Raw genomic sequence first — 16,643 nt, forward strand, 5'->3', positions numbered from 1 at the left:
CCCAATATTTCTTTCATTTATTTCTTTTGTGCTTTCTGTCTTCAGCCTTCCTTAAAAATGTAATTCCTATTTCTGTCACAGCATCACCCTTCAGTCTGTCCTGGAGGAAGGTAACTTCTGCTGCTAAGTGAACCTAGAAAGAATCAGGTCTTATTAGTTAAACAAAGAAATGTCTTTTTTTTTTTTCCCTCTCCTCCAGTATAATGAACTTTTTCTTTCCTTCTTTCCACAAGGGGACACCCTTTCTCATGTTTCATAAGAAACAGCACTAGATTCTTTTAAAGTATCTTTCCCAGCTAAGCTAGTAAAAAGGAAGTTTACATAGACTGGAATTTGTATAATACCTTACCCTTTGTTCCAGTGCTTTGCTTTCTTCTGACAACTTAAATTGTGTACTTGATGATTTTGTGATCATGAAATTTCAATTCACATACTATAATATTTTTGTTAATTACTCTATATTACACACCACAATTCTGAGACAGACGTACATACATAATACTTGCACAGCTTTTGTTTTCTTGAAAAAAAAATCCCAACAAATTAGATACTGACCAAAACAGAAAGCAGCCCAAAAGTTATCTTCCAGAAAATGCCACAGGAGGTCTACAACTCAGTGTATTTGTATTCTTTTCTAAAATTAAATTCCAGAACAAAATTTAGAATGCCATCTGTTACACTTGTGATGCTTTGGCTTTAACATTATACTTATCCAAACTTTGTTCTCCCTTTCAGCAAGTGTTGTGGTAAACTCAGAATATCATTAATCTTCATGCATGTGGAAAGAATTACTGATTACAGCTATGCAGCAAAGTATGACAGGCTCATGGAGCAGCAGAGGAGTCCAGCACGCACCTCTGTCTCTCTGCATTACATGTTAGCTGGCTTCCCAGTCCCACCTGGATTTTGCACCTGAGACAGGCACTAAAGAACCAAGCAGGAACAGTGTGGAGGCGAGCCAACCTGTGTGCTTCTCTACGTCAGCATCCAGGACCAGTCTGGCCCTCTTTTATTTATATATAGACATTTAATTTGAGAGAGATATTAAACACTACTAAATTTCCTTCATTTACATGAGCAAGTGTATTTGCTTTCTTGTGCCTCTGTATATTAACAAGGAACAGAGAAAACAGATGTGCACTCCCTTACCATTTCCAAGGCACCTCGAATCACCCCACAGAGGAGGTTACAGTAGCAAAGTGATGCTCGTTCTGCTGGCAGCTCCTCCACGAAGTCCACCAGTGGGTTTTTGTCCAGGATTAAGGAGAATTCATTTCCTGTGGCACTACTGCAGCTCACACTAGGAGTAATCCCAAGGTACATCTTGAAAGCAACCTGCAAAAGGATGAGACCCTGCCACTTCAATCTTCAACCAGAGGGCAAACTTCAGCATCTGTAGACCAGCTTATCTCAGGAAAATGGGGGAAGAGCAAAACAGGCTGGATATCAAGCTAGATTTATCTTTTCTGTGATCAGCTTGAGCCAGAGACATAAAACTGGAGCTATTTTGTCACAGACAGGAGTGTAAGGTCTTAATGTTGCTCCAAGAATCATCAACAAAGATATTAGGGGAAGGTGATTTTAATTAAGATTTTTAGAAGAGCGACTTAACAGAGTTTGATAGCAATGTTCATTTTATTACTCACTATGTGCAAGGAACAAGTAGGGGTTGGAATTGGATTGGAGTTATTTATACAGAGATCGGAGAAAAATTATTTACACAGGAATAGAGGAGACTGAATCAGGCTTGAGTTGCAGTGATTTGCACAGGGATCAGGGAAAAGAATGAGGAAGGCCCTCGTGTTGAGTCATGAGATTCAGAATGGAGCCCTCTGCTTTCTAAACTTCTCAGAGGAGTCTAGATGTAGCTGGATCCACTCCTAGTCCCAGACTTGGTCAACACTTTATGTCTAAAGGGTTTAGGTGTAGGGATTTCAGTGTAGTGTTTTAACACATAATTAATGGGTCTGGTATGATTTGGAATAGTGGCAATATGAGATTGATTGACACTATTATAACAAAAAATGATATTAGGTTATATGATTTCTTAGCAATACTTAATTAACAGCAACTCTTAATTAATCAATAATCAACAATTTGTTAGAATCCTACACAGTGGTTCAATTAAAGATTAAACTAAGTTTCTAAACTAAATTGCTTACATATAAACACCCACACACAGATACAGAGGTTAACCCATTTTAAGATGTGATTAAAGTTTGGTCCATAATGATGTCTGAATTGCACAAAAAGAAGTTGCAGTGAAATACGCTTTTGATTGATCTTGACAAGATTTAATTATAGTAATTACTGTAATTCAATCTTTTTGCCACAAAATGGGAAGCAGTGAGCTACTCACCCTTTTCCATTGAGTAGACCAACGTCCTTCTTTAGATACAGGGTAGCAGTCTACTGCAATCCCAGAGAGCTGCAAAGGGCCTCATTTTATGATGATAAGGTGACAAGATTATTGACTTTGGTCAGTATTTTTCCATTATGGCCACAATTCAAGTCAGGCAACTTTCAGAGTGAGCTTGTGATCCAAGCAGGAGGCGTTTCAAATACTTTTCCCAGGAAACAGGAGTTCCAGGTGCAGTTAGGGACTGCCTAATTGTCCTAACTCCCTGCATTTGCACCAGGACATGAAGGTAACCAATTGTTTCAACTCAGTGCTCCAGTAGGCAAGGTCAGAAAGTACCAGACTGTCTCAGCCTACTGCACTTGCCATTGAAGAAAGAACAATGTTGGGCCCACTGCCCTTGTAACTAAAGCAAAGACAATGTTGGCTGGTGTTGGCCCAGTGTGAGGCCCAGTGCAGGGTAGGGAGGGTTCTGCACCATCACATATGTGGTACTCCATGGAAGTACATCAAAAGGCTGCTTATTCTGTCTTTGATCTTCCTACATTTACAACCCCATACAACGTGGTTTCACTGTTATCTCTCATCTGCATTCAGTTGTGTTACACTCCCCTGGGGCCATTAGCATCTATATAAGGTCCTTCAGTACATTGCCTGCAACTTAGATAACCATAGCTCAAGAACTCCAGCAACTGGTGAGTCTGCGCTTTTACTCCAATCTCCATCTGCAGTCACAAAAAAACCCCAGCAACCCAGAACAATTCACCAAGAACGAGACCGCCAAGACTGCAAGCTTATTTGATGATACTGAGCACACTGCCTGCTTTCCGTCCGCTAGGGGTGAATGTTACTGTAAATGTGCAACATCTGCTCTGCTGGTGGAGGGGCCCCTGTGAGCGTGTTTCTCCAGACAGTGACATCACGGTGTTATCTAGACAGCACGCAGGCAGGCAGGCAGGCCAGCAGCAGGCTGTTCTTCCTCTGGAGAGCTCTCCCCTGCTACACCACGACAGACTGCTACGGCTGAAGAGAAACGTGTCTCAGCTTTTACTTCTGTCGTATCAAACATGGATGGTTTCCAAACAATCCTGAAATTCATCATGAACCAGAAAACCGCTATAGGTTACAGTTTTATGGCACTGCTGACAATGGGAGGGGAACGTGTGTTTTCTTTTGTTGCTTTCAGATGCCCCTGCAGCAATGAAAACTTCAGGTATGGTTTGGTATTTCTCTTCTCCCCAGCTTTTGTTTTGCTAGTTATTGGATATTTCCTGAACAGCAATACCTGGAAACTATTTACAGGCTGCTGGGTGAATCCCAGAAAAATATTCCCCAGAGGGAATATCTGCCGTTTCTTCTACGTCTTTGGACAAATCACTCTAAATGCTCTGGTAGCCCCAGTGATGTGGCTTTCTGTGGCTTTGCTCAATGGGTCTTTTTATCAGTGTGCCATGAGTGGCTTGAAAAATCCTGCCTACTTACATGCAGTTTGCCACAGCAAATCTGCAAAGTGCTTTGAAGAGCTACACAAGGTAGCCTGTGACAAAAGCTCCATGCCCTCTTCAGAGAGTGACGAACTGAAACAAACTCTTCAGGCACAGTCCCAGGTAAGAAAAATCAAGGACATTATGCAGTTTGTTCTGCTGCTGTGATTTATCTGTAGAAGATCCTGATGTCAGATGCTAAGCTAAAGCCGCTGGTTTCACACAAACAAAGTTTTGGCACGATGCAGCCTTACAAAATCCAGTCAATCCACCTTTTAGTCCGAGCTGTGCGGGGTCCCGCAGATGGCAGGATCAATAAGACTGGATAACGTAAAGCTTTCTTCCTGAATGAAGATTACTCTAGAGAGACAAAACTACTGGATTGTTTAGAAGGCTGAATTAACAAATGTCACCCCACTAAAGGGGTCTGGCCTATAAAAAAATCCATACCACACTCTCCTATTTTATACCATCATGATACTGTAATGAAATCTTGGGTCACTAACAGTAGAAAGTACTGAAAAATAAGATTTTTGACAGATTTGTAATGGCTTACATAAGATGTTTCTGTTTGCATTCTTTATGTTCATGATGCCAGATGAGAGTGTGTTTTTGTCCTGCTTGAAGAAAGGAAGAAACACTAAAATAAAACAAGCAGAATGTGCAAAGCTGAGATGATATTACTTTTTACTGTATTTGTGTGATGCAGTTCTGCTCACTTGTAATGTAAATAAATTCAGAGGCAAAAAATCAAAACAAAGGAAAAAAAAAAGGCTACAGAAAACGATGGAAAGATGATTCTCAGCAGGAAGGAAAAACACTCTGTGGAGCCAGAAAGTTTTTGTCAGACAATTGTATCCATATGGAACCACTTCCTCTGCTAGAGACAGTTTTATTTTTAAGTCCTCATGCAGACAGGAGAGGAATGCAGGCAAATCCTGCACTGCACACAAAGAAATTTATTTTAGAGTTTCAGAAGGAAGTAACAAACAGCGCTTAAGACTTTAAGCTGTATGTAAAGGAAACAGAGGAAGAACAGTGACTCAGCTTGTAGCGTGAGAATACACGGGTTCATTCTCAAAGATGCAAAAAAGATCAGTTTCTCAGATACCCATAGGAATCAGTCAGGCCAAAGTGACTGGAAAAATAAAAGAAGGTGAAGCTATTCTTCCATACCAGTAAAAATAATTGTTTGTTGAGCTTCTCTGTTTCACATATTTCTCTGAGGAAACTATCTATATTCCCCCAGCTAAATATAGATATTTATTTGCAGTTTTTAACATCAGTGCAAGAGTCCACATGAGAGAAGTTTCATCACCATTAAAGTGTGGGAAATCAGCTCCAGTTTATTTGGGTCTCTGAAACCTAAAAGATTTGTTCCACACTGAAATTTGTTCTACTGTCTAAAAACAAGTTCGGGTGGGTTTGTTTGTTTGTTTGTTTTTTGTTTTGGTTTTGCTAATGTTACACATTGAAGTAGAGTAGGTGGGTAAGGCTACTGGCGAGGCCAATGGCACTGGGCATGAAAAAACTGTGTTCACATCTCTGCTCCCCTTAGAGCAGAATATCCCACAATAACAATTTCAAGCACTTTTTCTACCCACTGCCCTTGCTCTAATCCTGGAAGTAGTTCTTTCCTTTAATAAGTTCCCAATGGAATTTTTTCAAACTTCGAAGTTGCTACCAAAAATATATTTCAGGAAAAACAAAGTTCTCTGAAAATACAGCAGTTATTTCTAATCGCTCTGAGGATGAACTGGGCTCTATTCCAATGCCAACAGAGACCTGCCAATGCACTTGCTATTTCTTCTTTCTCATGCCCTCTTCTCTGAGTATTCTCATAGGATTGGGCAAGAAGATAATTTTAAACTAGTTTTGGCATAAAAGTTATTTTTCATTACAAAGGGTTGATTCAGCAAAGTGAAACAATGTTCACAAGAATAGCTCAGATTTCAATGAACCTCCTGGTAAAGGAATTTGGGGAAAGCTTTTTAAATTTCAGACTATCTTGTATAGTCTTGTTAAGTAATTAATGATTAAACAGTTACAGTTGTTGTTCGGTTGGGTTTTTTTTAATTAAAATGAAGTCTGAAAACAAGATATCTAAAAATTATCACAGTTTTAAACATTGATTTTTCTGGGACAAAAGTTACTCATTTTGCTTTTTTAATTTGTCACAATTCAGACTTATGTCAATCCTAATTTTTGCTCAGCAACTTTATTTAATACTTTAAAGAGATAGAAAACCATTTACTACCTAGTGATTGTGATATTTTATTTTCCCTTGGTGTGACAGAATTCAGTGAACAATTCCAATACACTGCATGCTAGATGGCTATAGTTTTTCAATAAACTCTCACCAATATCCTCTCTAAATTACTCCTGCTTTCAGGTTTACTTTGTTTTCTGTATAGCACTATTTAACCATAATATTATTTGATTTATCATTTAGACTTCTCTTAGCTTTTTCTTCATACAGTCACGTAGTTAAAGTCTGATTTAAGATCATCTGTCCCTGAACAGGAACTGCCATTATGCTGGACATGTCTCCTCAGTTGTTGTCATCCAAGTTCCTTTTGTTATAAAACAGAAGGGGGAGGCAGCCAGACTTTAGTATAAGCCAACCCTTCTTGAGAGTTTTACCTTCCACTGTAAAAATCAGCCAGCTTTTGTGTTCCTGAGAAAGAGACATCAAGATAGCCCTACTGACAAGCCTCAGTCCTGACGTCTCCTGCTTCCCTTTGGTCCCATTATGGAAGCCCCACTAACATTAATGCCAGGCACCAAATGCAAACTGGGATGAGATGCCCAGAGCGGGGTCCCAAGAGGAGCAGCAGGCCCTCTGTACACACTCTGGTTGCTCTGTCAGACACTCTTGATTCAAGTAGCATTTTCACCTGAGCCTTTTTAACCTGAAGTTCATCTCTTTTCATTTCCCAGATTTTAGGTTGGTGTGTGATAGTTACCACAGCTCTTCTCTCCCTGCTAATCACTTGCTGTGCCAGCTGCCAGTCGAAAGTCAGTCACCTCCAGCTGAAGTTCTGGAGGGTGTATGTGGAGAAGGAGAAGGAGCAACTGGAGCAGATTTTCCAGCTGTATGCCACCAAGCTGAGCGACAGAAACCTGAAGTGCTTTTTTGAGAACAAGGAACCGGAAACGATTCCCCTGCCAGCTTTTCAGGCATGGGAAGACGCTTCCCAACTCTACTCTTTCAGCAGTAGCAAACAACATTACAGCACAATTCACAGACTGGTTGAAGAAGGCCAGAAAGGAACCAATGAGGAAAGAGAGACAATCCTGGATGTGGTAGACAGAAGGGAAATACCATAGATAAAATATGTTTTCTGCTTGTTTATATCTTGCTAATATAGCATACTTCTAGCTGGTTTCACCTCTATATTTTTTTCACAAAGCCCCTTTCTTCTTCTTCAAATTCTCTCCCAGTTACAAACTTGCTCCGAAAGGATGGAATGAAATTATTTCCCTTTATCAGTGAAAAAGGCTGCAGTCCTCCATGGCACCTAGGGTTCATGCTCCACTAATGTTGCTGGCTCCAGATCAAGAGCTGACAGGAAAAAGAGATGAATAATGACTTCTGCAAGAAGATTGTAACAATATCCCATGTAAAAGGTGCTATCATATGCTTATCCTGTATAAATCAAGAGACTATCATAACACCATTTAAAAGGTGTGACTATAATAATAGAAGAAGTGTGTGGTTTTCTGACAGCACACAAAAAGTGAAGGTTTTGCTTCCATGTAATTTCCAGGCCATTTGCAGGTACATGATTGTTTTGAGGCACCAGTTGTCACTAAAGGCATCTCAGTGTCTTTGGAGTCCTGTTGCACCTAGAACATCACGGATAGTCACAGTCATAAGCCCTGGTCATCTAGTCCATGAGACATCTGCCTGGGACATGGGGTAGTGACCTCCACTGAGAGTGAGATGCCAGGTAATCTTTTAGACAAATCTTACAGCTAAAGTGTAAAGTACCAAGAATTGAAATTGCTAAATGGTTCCACATTTTTGTGTTTTTCTTAAGGAATAACATGCCATTTTGAGACATAGTAAGTTGTTGTTACTGCTTTGTTGCAATAGTGAAAATGCATCACTGATATTTTGCCTCGGTAGGGTACTTGGTATTATCATTTCCCATTGAAAATTTCTCTTTGTACAGGTATAAAGCTCCTGTTTTGAGTGGGTTTTGGACACTAAGTGCAGCCTGTAGAGCTATGTATTATTGTTTGTACTGGGCTTGCAGTCAGTGTATGACAAAAAGCCTGGAAGAAAATTCCACATTTTAAGACAATATTTTTGCAACAGACTGATTTTCATTTTTCTGAATATCTTAGGAAAGTTAGCATCTGGAGCAAGAGGACCCAGCAGGCAATGCAGATGACTGCATAATCAGTGCTCCTGACAAATGGGTTTCACCCCAGAGCCACATGCTTTACGTCATCCACTTGGAATTCACCACATGGCTCTCTCATAGGGTGTCTAGAGTCGCTACAAACACTGTATAAAAGGAGAACAAAGTTTCTGCCAAGTTTTCTTCCCTGGGGTGATTGGGCAGGGTTTTATGTAGCATTTTACTGCCAGTCTTCCTGAGTCTGTAATGAACCCTATTTTTGCTCTGCTTGAATCAGGCTCTTACCAACAAACTAGGGTACTCTGCCCATCTGTTCTTATACTTACTGTGCTTCTTCAGTAGAAAAAAAAAAAATCTATCTGCATTTACAGACCATCACTCTTTTTAAAAATGAAAAGAGCTCATTCCAAGAGCTAATGCCACTGTCTGCTTAGAATTTTCTGTGTGTTTTGAAGAACCTGTGGTCTTTGAGCAATGTTTCAAAAGCTTTTTAACCCAGCTGACCCACTTTGCAGCAGATTTAGAGGTTATAAGTACCTGCTGCAGCTTAAAGCACAGAGGCAACACTGCTAAAATGAAAGGCACAGCAGCATTCACATCTGACACCTTGTCTGGTAGTTGTGCATTTTTCTTTCTGGCTTCCTCTCCTGGTGTAGTGACTATCTGCTTCCAGGGTAGATGTCTCTTCCCATTTGTCTGCTTTTCTTTCTTTATGAGAGATGCCCCAACATTTATTGCCCAACCCCATCTCACCTGCTGCCTACACACATGAGGAGAGGAGCCACTACTTAACAGGATGTCCCCACTGTCTGGGCAAAACTTCTCTTCCCAGAGCTGTCTTTCCACCTTTCTCACTGAGGAAACAGAAAATCAAAAGCAATGAGGAATGCAAAGCGGGGGGACAATAATTAGGTTAATGAGCTGATCAAGGAATATACGAAACAAGTAGGTTGATGTAAGGATGATGTCTCCAATGTGATATAAGAGCTGGGACACAGAGGCAAAAGCATAGTTGGTGGAGGAAAAGGTGGGAGGACAGATGGATCCCACTTCTGACTTTTGACATCCTCATTTTCCTCAGAAGAGAGCTCAAAGCCCTACACCTGAGTAGCCAGGACCATCTGAAATAGGAGTGTTGCCCAACTCCTTTATCATGAAGAGGCAAAACCAAGGTGCATTCTTCTCTCTTCATCCTTACCCTGCTTCACATTCACAGGTAATTAATTTTGAGAGTGTTTCCACCTCCAAGAACAGCTGCTGAACACTCAGTGCTGCAACACGTGTCTGGTCTAAGCCTAAGCCTCTCACTGACTTTCATTCCCAGGGCTGTTACTCTGTGTTGTCTTACCAAAAACCCTGTGATTTAATGCAATTCCCTTATGGATGCTGGAACACTTCTATAAAAACCGACAAAAATTAAACTCAGTTTGACCCTGTGTTTTCAATGGGACTCAAATTTTGGCAAAGTTAACCCTGTTCTTCAAGCAGGTATTTCAAAAACTGTTTTGTATCAACATTGTCCCTGAATTAAAGTGCGGCAGCTCAGAAGAAGGAAAGGCTATGGTCAACACTATCCAAAACAAACTGGACAAAATCCCACAAACAAACAGCAGAATAAATATTTTCTCTTGAAAATTTACATTTTGCATCAACTCTCCGTCAACATGAGTGCACAAATAAACAGGAAACTTCTACTCAATTAGTTCTGCTTTGTCTCAGAGTTTACTATTTCTTCTCCTCTGTGAGAATTCAATTTTCTCATTTAAATTCTCTTAACTTTTCTTCTGCTACACATCTTCTGCTCTGTCAGACTTTGAGTCTTTGTTACAAGAACAAAAACTAGTTACCTGTGCTAGGCCTTCCTATGCTTTCAATTTTCTTTCAGCTGTACTTTGCATTATGGTCTGATGAATCTGTCCAAATTCTACTGTTAAAATTTTCTATGTAAAAGAGAACTTACACTGAAACTATGCAAAACCAGTAGATGGTTTGCAATGGAGCATTGAACTAAGGCAAAATTGAAAAGCTGTAAAGTGAAAGTTGTAAAAACATGTCCACAGAAAAAAACTATTTAAGTATGTAGACAAGTAATTAAATTAATAGATGTGAAATTATTTTTATAACCAGGCTATGGCTGAACAGACATTCCTTTAAACTTCCATACACAGCTTCTCAGAGGGTAAAATGAAGGTCTTTTGAATTTTTTTTTGTGACTCCAAAATACAGAGCAGTAAAAACCATGCACAATTTTGAAAGTTGCATCCATAAATCTGTCTCATTTCTATCTATATTGGAAGAAAAAAAATATGACATGTACATAGGCTCACAATCAAAATCACACCCATATATAGCAAAATCTCTGTTTCTGGAGATACTGAGGTGATTCAGAAGGCAGGAGTAAGAATGCAAAAGTGTAAGATTTGTATGAGATGGGTAAGGCCTATGCTCTTAGAAAAAAGAAAAAAGTTATGGAATATATGAAAAAAACTTATCTTTTTTAGTGGTTTGCTGCATTCTCTGGCAAGAGTAGAAGAAACTGGCCTAAGCTGCAGCAAACAAAAAGAAACTTTTTAATTCTTCTGATGGCAAATACCTCATAGGTTACTAGGAATAGAGGAATTTCAATTTCAGCTTAACAACTCACTTTACGGTCAGCTTAGGTCAGGGGTTGACAGCCTTTCACAGGTGGTACCCCATGTGTGCTGTCGATCCTCAACTCAGATTCAAAACTAAATCCCACATGAACCAATTCTGTGGGTCGGATGAACCCTTGTAGTAAACATACCACTATGGTTTTATCAAGACCATCTACAAAATTCTTATCTGATTAAGCATCAAATTTTTTGTGTTCCATTGAGTGTTGTTTTTTTCCCAGCCTGATGTAGCACTATGCTACAGAGGTAGAAATTGATGTCTCCTCTCAAGGCCTGTAGGCTATTAGTTGATACGAAGTTGTAGATAAGGAACAGGCTGTATTTCACCCAATGGAAGTGTTGGTGTGACTGTGGAGATAAGATTTTGAGAAGACAATTGTGATATAGCAGAAAATGTAGGTAACTGTTCTGGAGCAAACTGGTAGAGGAGGAGGGAAAAGCTAAGACCATTGAAGCTGATGAAGCTCTAGAGAATGTAAATCCTATTTACCTGTGCAATCATGTCTGCTGTTTCAGAATAACTGCGGCACTTTTTCACAGCTGAACGAGCCAAAAAATCATCAATCAGCCTTACGCCAATCCCGTATCCCCTAAGGAGAAAACAAGGAAAGTTAGCATACAAAACAGGGAACTTATTTCCACCTACCATCTCCCTAATCTGTTTCTTGTGCTTTCTCAGCAAAACAGCTACATGTTCCTAAATGAATGGCTTTGAGGACAATGGATTTAGGTGGTCTAGATTCTTCTTTCCACCACATTTTGCAGCACAGTAGGATTGCTGTTCACATAATCATTTAAGGAATCATACTGATTAACAACTCTCCTGGCAAGGATTATATTAATCTTGTTTACATACACATTGTCTATACATAAAGTTATATTTATGTACATGAACATATGTGAGATGTTAGGTATATAATAAATAAATAATATACAAATAATAGACCTGATTAATACTGCTTTGTCACTAAAAATAGGATAGCTTAGCACAAAATTATCTCTATTGCTCTGTGATCCCCAGAGTTCATCTTGCACTGTCTCTTCCAAGGAGAAGAAAGCAACTGGCCCTGCAGGTCAGACCATTCACCTCTGAGTTGGTATGGAGTTCAGAAAAGGCTGTTCACCCTCATTGCAATGTTCAGGTGCCAGGAAAACCCACAGCAAATGGACTCACACCTGATCTCTTTATCCTAATCCCTTCACCTCATTTTTTGCTCTTGCTCCACAATTCCCTCTTTATTTGTTGTTTTGTTTTGTTTTTCTGAAATGTTCTCTCCCTTCATCTACTAGTTGTAGAAAGAACCTAAAAGTTGCTAGTTAATATACAGTTTCAGTAAAATATCACCTTCATTTTGTATTTAAAACACTACAATTTCAGAGAAATTAATTTAAAAGGATGGTATTCAATGAATTTTTTATAAATCAAATATTTATTCTTAGCTCTCAGACATTAACAAAAGTCAGTAACTACACAGCATGCAAAATCGCCATGTCTCCAAGCATTTCTAGAAAAAGGGAAAGAGATTGACGCAAATGTTACGAAAGAATGTGAACTCAACTCAGAAATGCTTTTAGGGAATTTTTCATTTCCATTTATGTGGAAGCTGGCAGTCTCTGACTGTTTGTCAGAGGCCCAACATGCTCGAGCAGCCTGAACTTGATGGAGTTTCTTCCTGATTTTATATCACATCTTTGAAAAGAAGCAAAAAAATTATCTGATGTCTAATGTGATGACAAGACAAAAAAGTGGTTTTGGTAGTGTAAAATTTAAAACTGCAATATGCAATGCATCAGAAAACAATGAAATATGTACTTATTGCCTAAATGTCAATATCAATTACACTGGTAAATACGTCATCAGCAGTTAGCAAGGTATTTATTGGTGATGTACCTGACTACTTAGATCCATTTCAACTTTTATGCCTTAGATTTGCAAAGTCGAATGAATAATAGATTGACAAGCAGCTATTTGGCAACTGTACAATGAAAACCACCCTTCTCACTACAGATTACATATGTACCTACATAGAGAGATAGACCTAGGAATATTATTCCCAACTGTCACAGCTCTGCTAATCTTTATGGTTTCTTCCTCCAGCTGGGCTGTTTTCATCTTCACAGAAATAAAGGTGGCCATACTGCTGTAATGAAACCTGTCAGTATTTTATCAAGTCTTCTCTTTATCAGAAGAAAACAAAAGAGATTTAATATAAACAACTATAATAATAAAAAACATTAAGAGAAAAATATGTCTCCATATATTCCAAAACTACCTTTTAATTTCTACCATAGCTTCACGAAGAAGTCTGTATATTTTTTTAATGTATTATTTTCATCAGAGCTGAATGAGAGACTAATATGAAATACATATCTGAAGGATGCCCCACCTTAGTTTGTGAATAAATTATTTTTCCTTTTTCAAATCAACAATATCGGTATTGATTTCCATTGGTAGTTATTGGACCATAGCTTGTTTGCAAGCTTTCAGAATACTCATAAAGTAGTCAGGTATTCTGTCCACTCTGATTGTTGTAAATCCGTTCTGAATGTCCATTTTGCCTGAAAACACAAACCTTCTGCCTAAGATCCTAGTACAACTTCTCATTAACCAGCTCAAAACTTGTTTCTTGCTGATTTTCTGTGTTATCATTATTTTTACTGTTATAATGCCTAGGCATCACAGTCAGGATGACAGGATCCTATAAACATAGGAGCTTCCTTTTCCAAAGGGAAGAGGTTATTCACATGAAAATCGTTCCTTGGTGACCATTTGTGCTATTGCACTCATTGCTGGGTGATCTGCCCCTAGCCCAGGTGGCTCATTCACCCACTGAGGACAATTCAGAGCAAGTCAGATACCTGAATTACACCCTCGGGGAGGGAGACCGATTACAAAGGGAGGCTGCCTTTGACTGAGTTGCCTAAACTAAATCCCTTTAACCTAGAATTGTGACTACTTCTTAGCTGTCCAAGTCACAAAGGCAGGGTGTAGCTAGATGAGGGGGTGCCACAGGAAGGCCACAGCAATGCATGTTAATTAAAATCACGTGTGAGAAACAAAACACTTGTCTAGTTTGAAATAATGGGTATAAAGAAATAGGAGAGTTAACATGGAAGTTGAAAATTTATCCATAGAAACAGGACACGAAATTTAGAAGTTCATATTCTTAATTAGCTGGACAAAGGACCAACGAAGAACAAGCGTAAGCTATCAGAACAACTCTGACACTTTTCTTCTGAGAATTCAAAAGCTGATTGTTGATCTTCATTCACAAACTAGTGTTATTTCTGCTGACAGAATACTGAACCTTATCCCTGTGCTCTCTGTAATCCTAGACAGGGTGCTGGAACTCATAAGATAACAGACACAAAGCTGAAAGGTAACACAGAGGTAGACAAATACTATTACTGACAAAGATGAGCATTTAAAGTAGTACTTACATTCTATCTAAACAGGTATTGACATCTTCATCTTTTTCATAGTCCTTGCACAGCTGGGCTACCAAAGCCCCATATGTGAGCACAAAAAGTTCTCTGCTCTGCCAGAAATGGAAAATGAAGAAAACTAGAATCAAACTTTTTCACATTTTTGAGCTGCTACTGAATAAAAGCAAGCAAAAATAACATCCACATGAATTAAGAAACTTTTGTCCATGGACATGTAATCACTGAAATCCACAACTCAAGTGTGACAGCCTGACTTGATCATCACTTGAGTCTCTGTGCGGGGGTTTTGCTTGTCAGAAATACCAATTCTTGGGATACAGCTGCTTTACTCAGATACATTCTTGCATCCTGCAACAGCACATAGGTATGTTGGATTGATACATGCTGTGGTTAGTTGCAGGAAGAATAACTGAGACAATGAGCTATTAGTCCTTTTACAATAGGAACGACAGAATACACACTTAAATTCCATTTCCTTCACAAAGGTGTGGTTCATCTGATTCATATCATCAGCTGCTCCACCCCCAAAAAAATCACCAGTAATTCAGTCCAAGTGTAAAGTACGACAGGCAGAGTAAAAAAGAATCAGTCCTACCGACATCTCCCCTTCTTTATCAGACCTTACAAAGAACTTGAATACTATCCAGACAGAACTTGAACCATCCATACTAGGTCTCCAGATGCCTGGAAAATCTCACTGATATTTTTTTGTCTTAATACAGAGGATGTGGTTGGCATGGCTCCACCACATGAGCAAGATGAAGAGGGTGGGTGAGGATTACAGCTGCCTGGAGAGCAACAGCAGAGGCCAAAGGCATATCTCTGCACAGATCCTGTCACAAGCATTAGCCTGGGATCCTTAGCTATGCACCAACCCAGAGGAAAGCTTTCTTCCCACCCTGCCCTGCCAGACCACCTCCAAAGCACTGCAGAATTGACTGTGTTTAGCAGGAGCAGCAGCTGGCCTTTTAAGAGAGACTAGGTTGTCTGTCACTAAAATTCTTGGGCTGTGGCATGTTGGCAGCCTACAGGTGCTTTTTGTTTATAGCCTGTGGAAAAATAATAGTGAAAATCAATGAGAGAAAAAAAGAGACCAAATTACATGAGGAAAGGAAGAATGACTTGGTGGAAAGATCTCCTCCTGTTCCCACTGCATCAAAACCTTGGAGTTTAATCAATGTTTCTATTTTAACAAGTTGCAGTTCAAACCCTTACATAGTATGGAACCATTTCCCAAACTCATCATGATGATAACTCCTGTTTACAATATTGCATGCTGCCAAATTCTCATTAACAAGTTTTTAATGTAGTAAATGGATATCATATAGGTTCTGTATTGTTCTAGCGTCACAAAAAAGTCTGTTACACAAATACCTTAGAGAATCTTAAAGCAGACCATATCAACACAATTGTTTCTAACAGCCATTCTTGCAATCCATTGGAGTATTTTTTTTTCATAAACATCTCTATATTCACTTTAACTTAATTATATTATATTCCTCTATTACTTTTTCAGTGGAGACCTCTGTCCTCTTTTCAGACATTGACACCATAATGTCCTTTCCTTACTAGCAACTTATTCTCCCTTCAGTTTGTTATACATATTTATACATGGATACATGTGTCATAATTATACTATAAGGTGCAAACATATTATCTTCAAGATGCAATACTAGTAGTGGAGTTTTTTAACAATGGTGGCCTTAGTTCCACGTTATGGCACTTTGGTTGTTTGGACTTTTGGCAAAATATTCCTAACCAGTTAGAAATTTTCAACAACAGATAGAGATGCTGAGGAAACTTGCTGTCTGAATTTTTCATATTTAGACCCACCATTGCCAGAGAACAAAAACAGTAACTGATATCTTCAGTGGCACAAAATATTGCTTTTTGTGACCATGTAGTTTAAGGTGGTCTCTTGGGAAAATCCTGCATGCAGTATATTTAAAACAACTATTGGAGCTTCAGGAGAATATTAAGATGAAGTTCAGAACAAGAAGGACGTTTTGGTCTATATAAATTCTACTTGATCAAATTTTGTGCTATGTCATCAATGGCCAAAGCCAACATTCAAAGACAACAGTTGCAGTTTTACTATTGTTTCCCCAGGACTCAGATTTTGGCCTTGAAGCCAGATGTTGAGATCTTGCATTCCATGTGCATAGAAAAACTGCAACATTAGGAGGATGGGGAAGAACATGTGCTTATGCAACATAAGCCCCAAAATTCATGGTCTACTATACAAAAGGCACACAGTGGGTACCACGTACACTGCAGCCCCAGGTGAACCATCTCTTCCTTAACTGTTCATGCGGGAGAGATGTGGCCA

General features: G+C 39.1%; 2 protein-coding genes across 2 annotated transcripts in view; one reads left to right on the forward strand and one right to left on the reverse strand.

Moving 5' to 3' along the window:
• Positions 1-13: 13 nt before the first annotated feature.
• Positions 14-16,643, reverse strand: part of TRAPPC3L (trafficking protein particle complex 3-like) — a 16,993-nt gene continuing 363 nt past the window's right edge. The window contains exons 2-5 of the mRNA XM_010004807.1: positions 14,309-14,406; positions 11,358-11,457; positions 1,150-1,335; positions 14-133 (exon numbers count right to left, since the gene is read on the reverse strand). Coding sequence (XP_010003109.1) covers positions 14-133; positions 1,150-1,335; positions 11,358-11,457; positions 14,309-14,406 — 504 coding nt within the window. The remainder of the gene's footprint in view (positions 134-1,149; positions 1,336-11,357; positions 11,458-14,308; positions 14,407-16,643) is intronic.
• FAM26E (family with sequence similarity 26, member E) lies at positions 3,295-7,285 on the forward strand. The gene is made up of 2 exons (XM_010004795.1): positions 3,295-3,966; positions 6,784-7,285. The coding sequence occupies exons 1-2, from the start codon at positions 3,427-3,429 to the stop codon at positions 7,171-7,173; spliced, it is 930 nt and encodes a 309-aa protein (XP_010003097.1). The 5' UTR covers positions 3,295-3,426; the 3' UTR covers positions 7,174-7,285.

The sequence above is a fragment of the Chaetura pelagica genome, unplaced genomic scaffold, assembly GCF_000747805.2.
Source record: "Chaetura pelagica isolate M959 unplaced genomic scaffold, ChaPel_1.0 scaffold171, whole genome shotgun sequence".
NCBI classification, from domain to species: domain Eukaryota; kingdom Metazoa; phylum Chordata; class Aves; order Apodiformes; family Apodidae; genus Chaetura; species Chaetura pelagica.

Bases quoted from the DNA above. Each gene is read 5' to 3' on its own strand.
- FAM26E (XM_010004795.1), top strand. From the start codon at position 3,427: ATGGATGGTTTCCAAACAATCCTGAAATTCATCATGAACCAGAAAACC. The intron at 3,967-6,783 runs GTAAGAAAAATC...TTCATTTCCCAG, and splicing joins CTCTTCAGGCACAGTCCCAG to ATTTTAGGTTGGTGTGTGAT.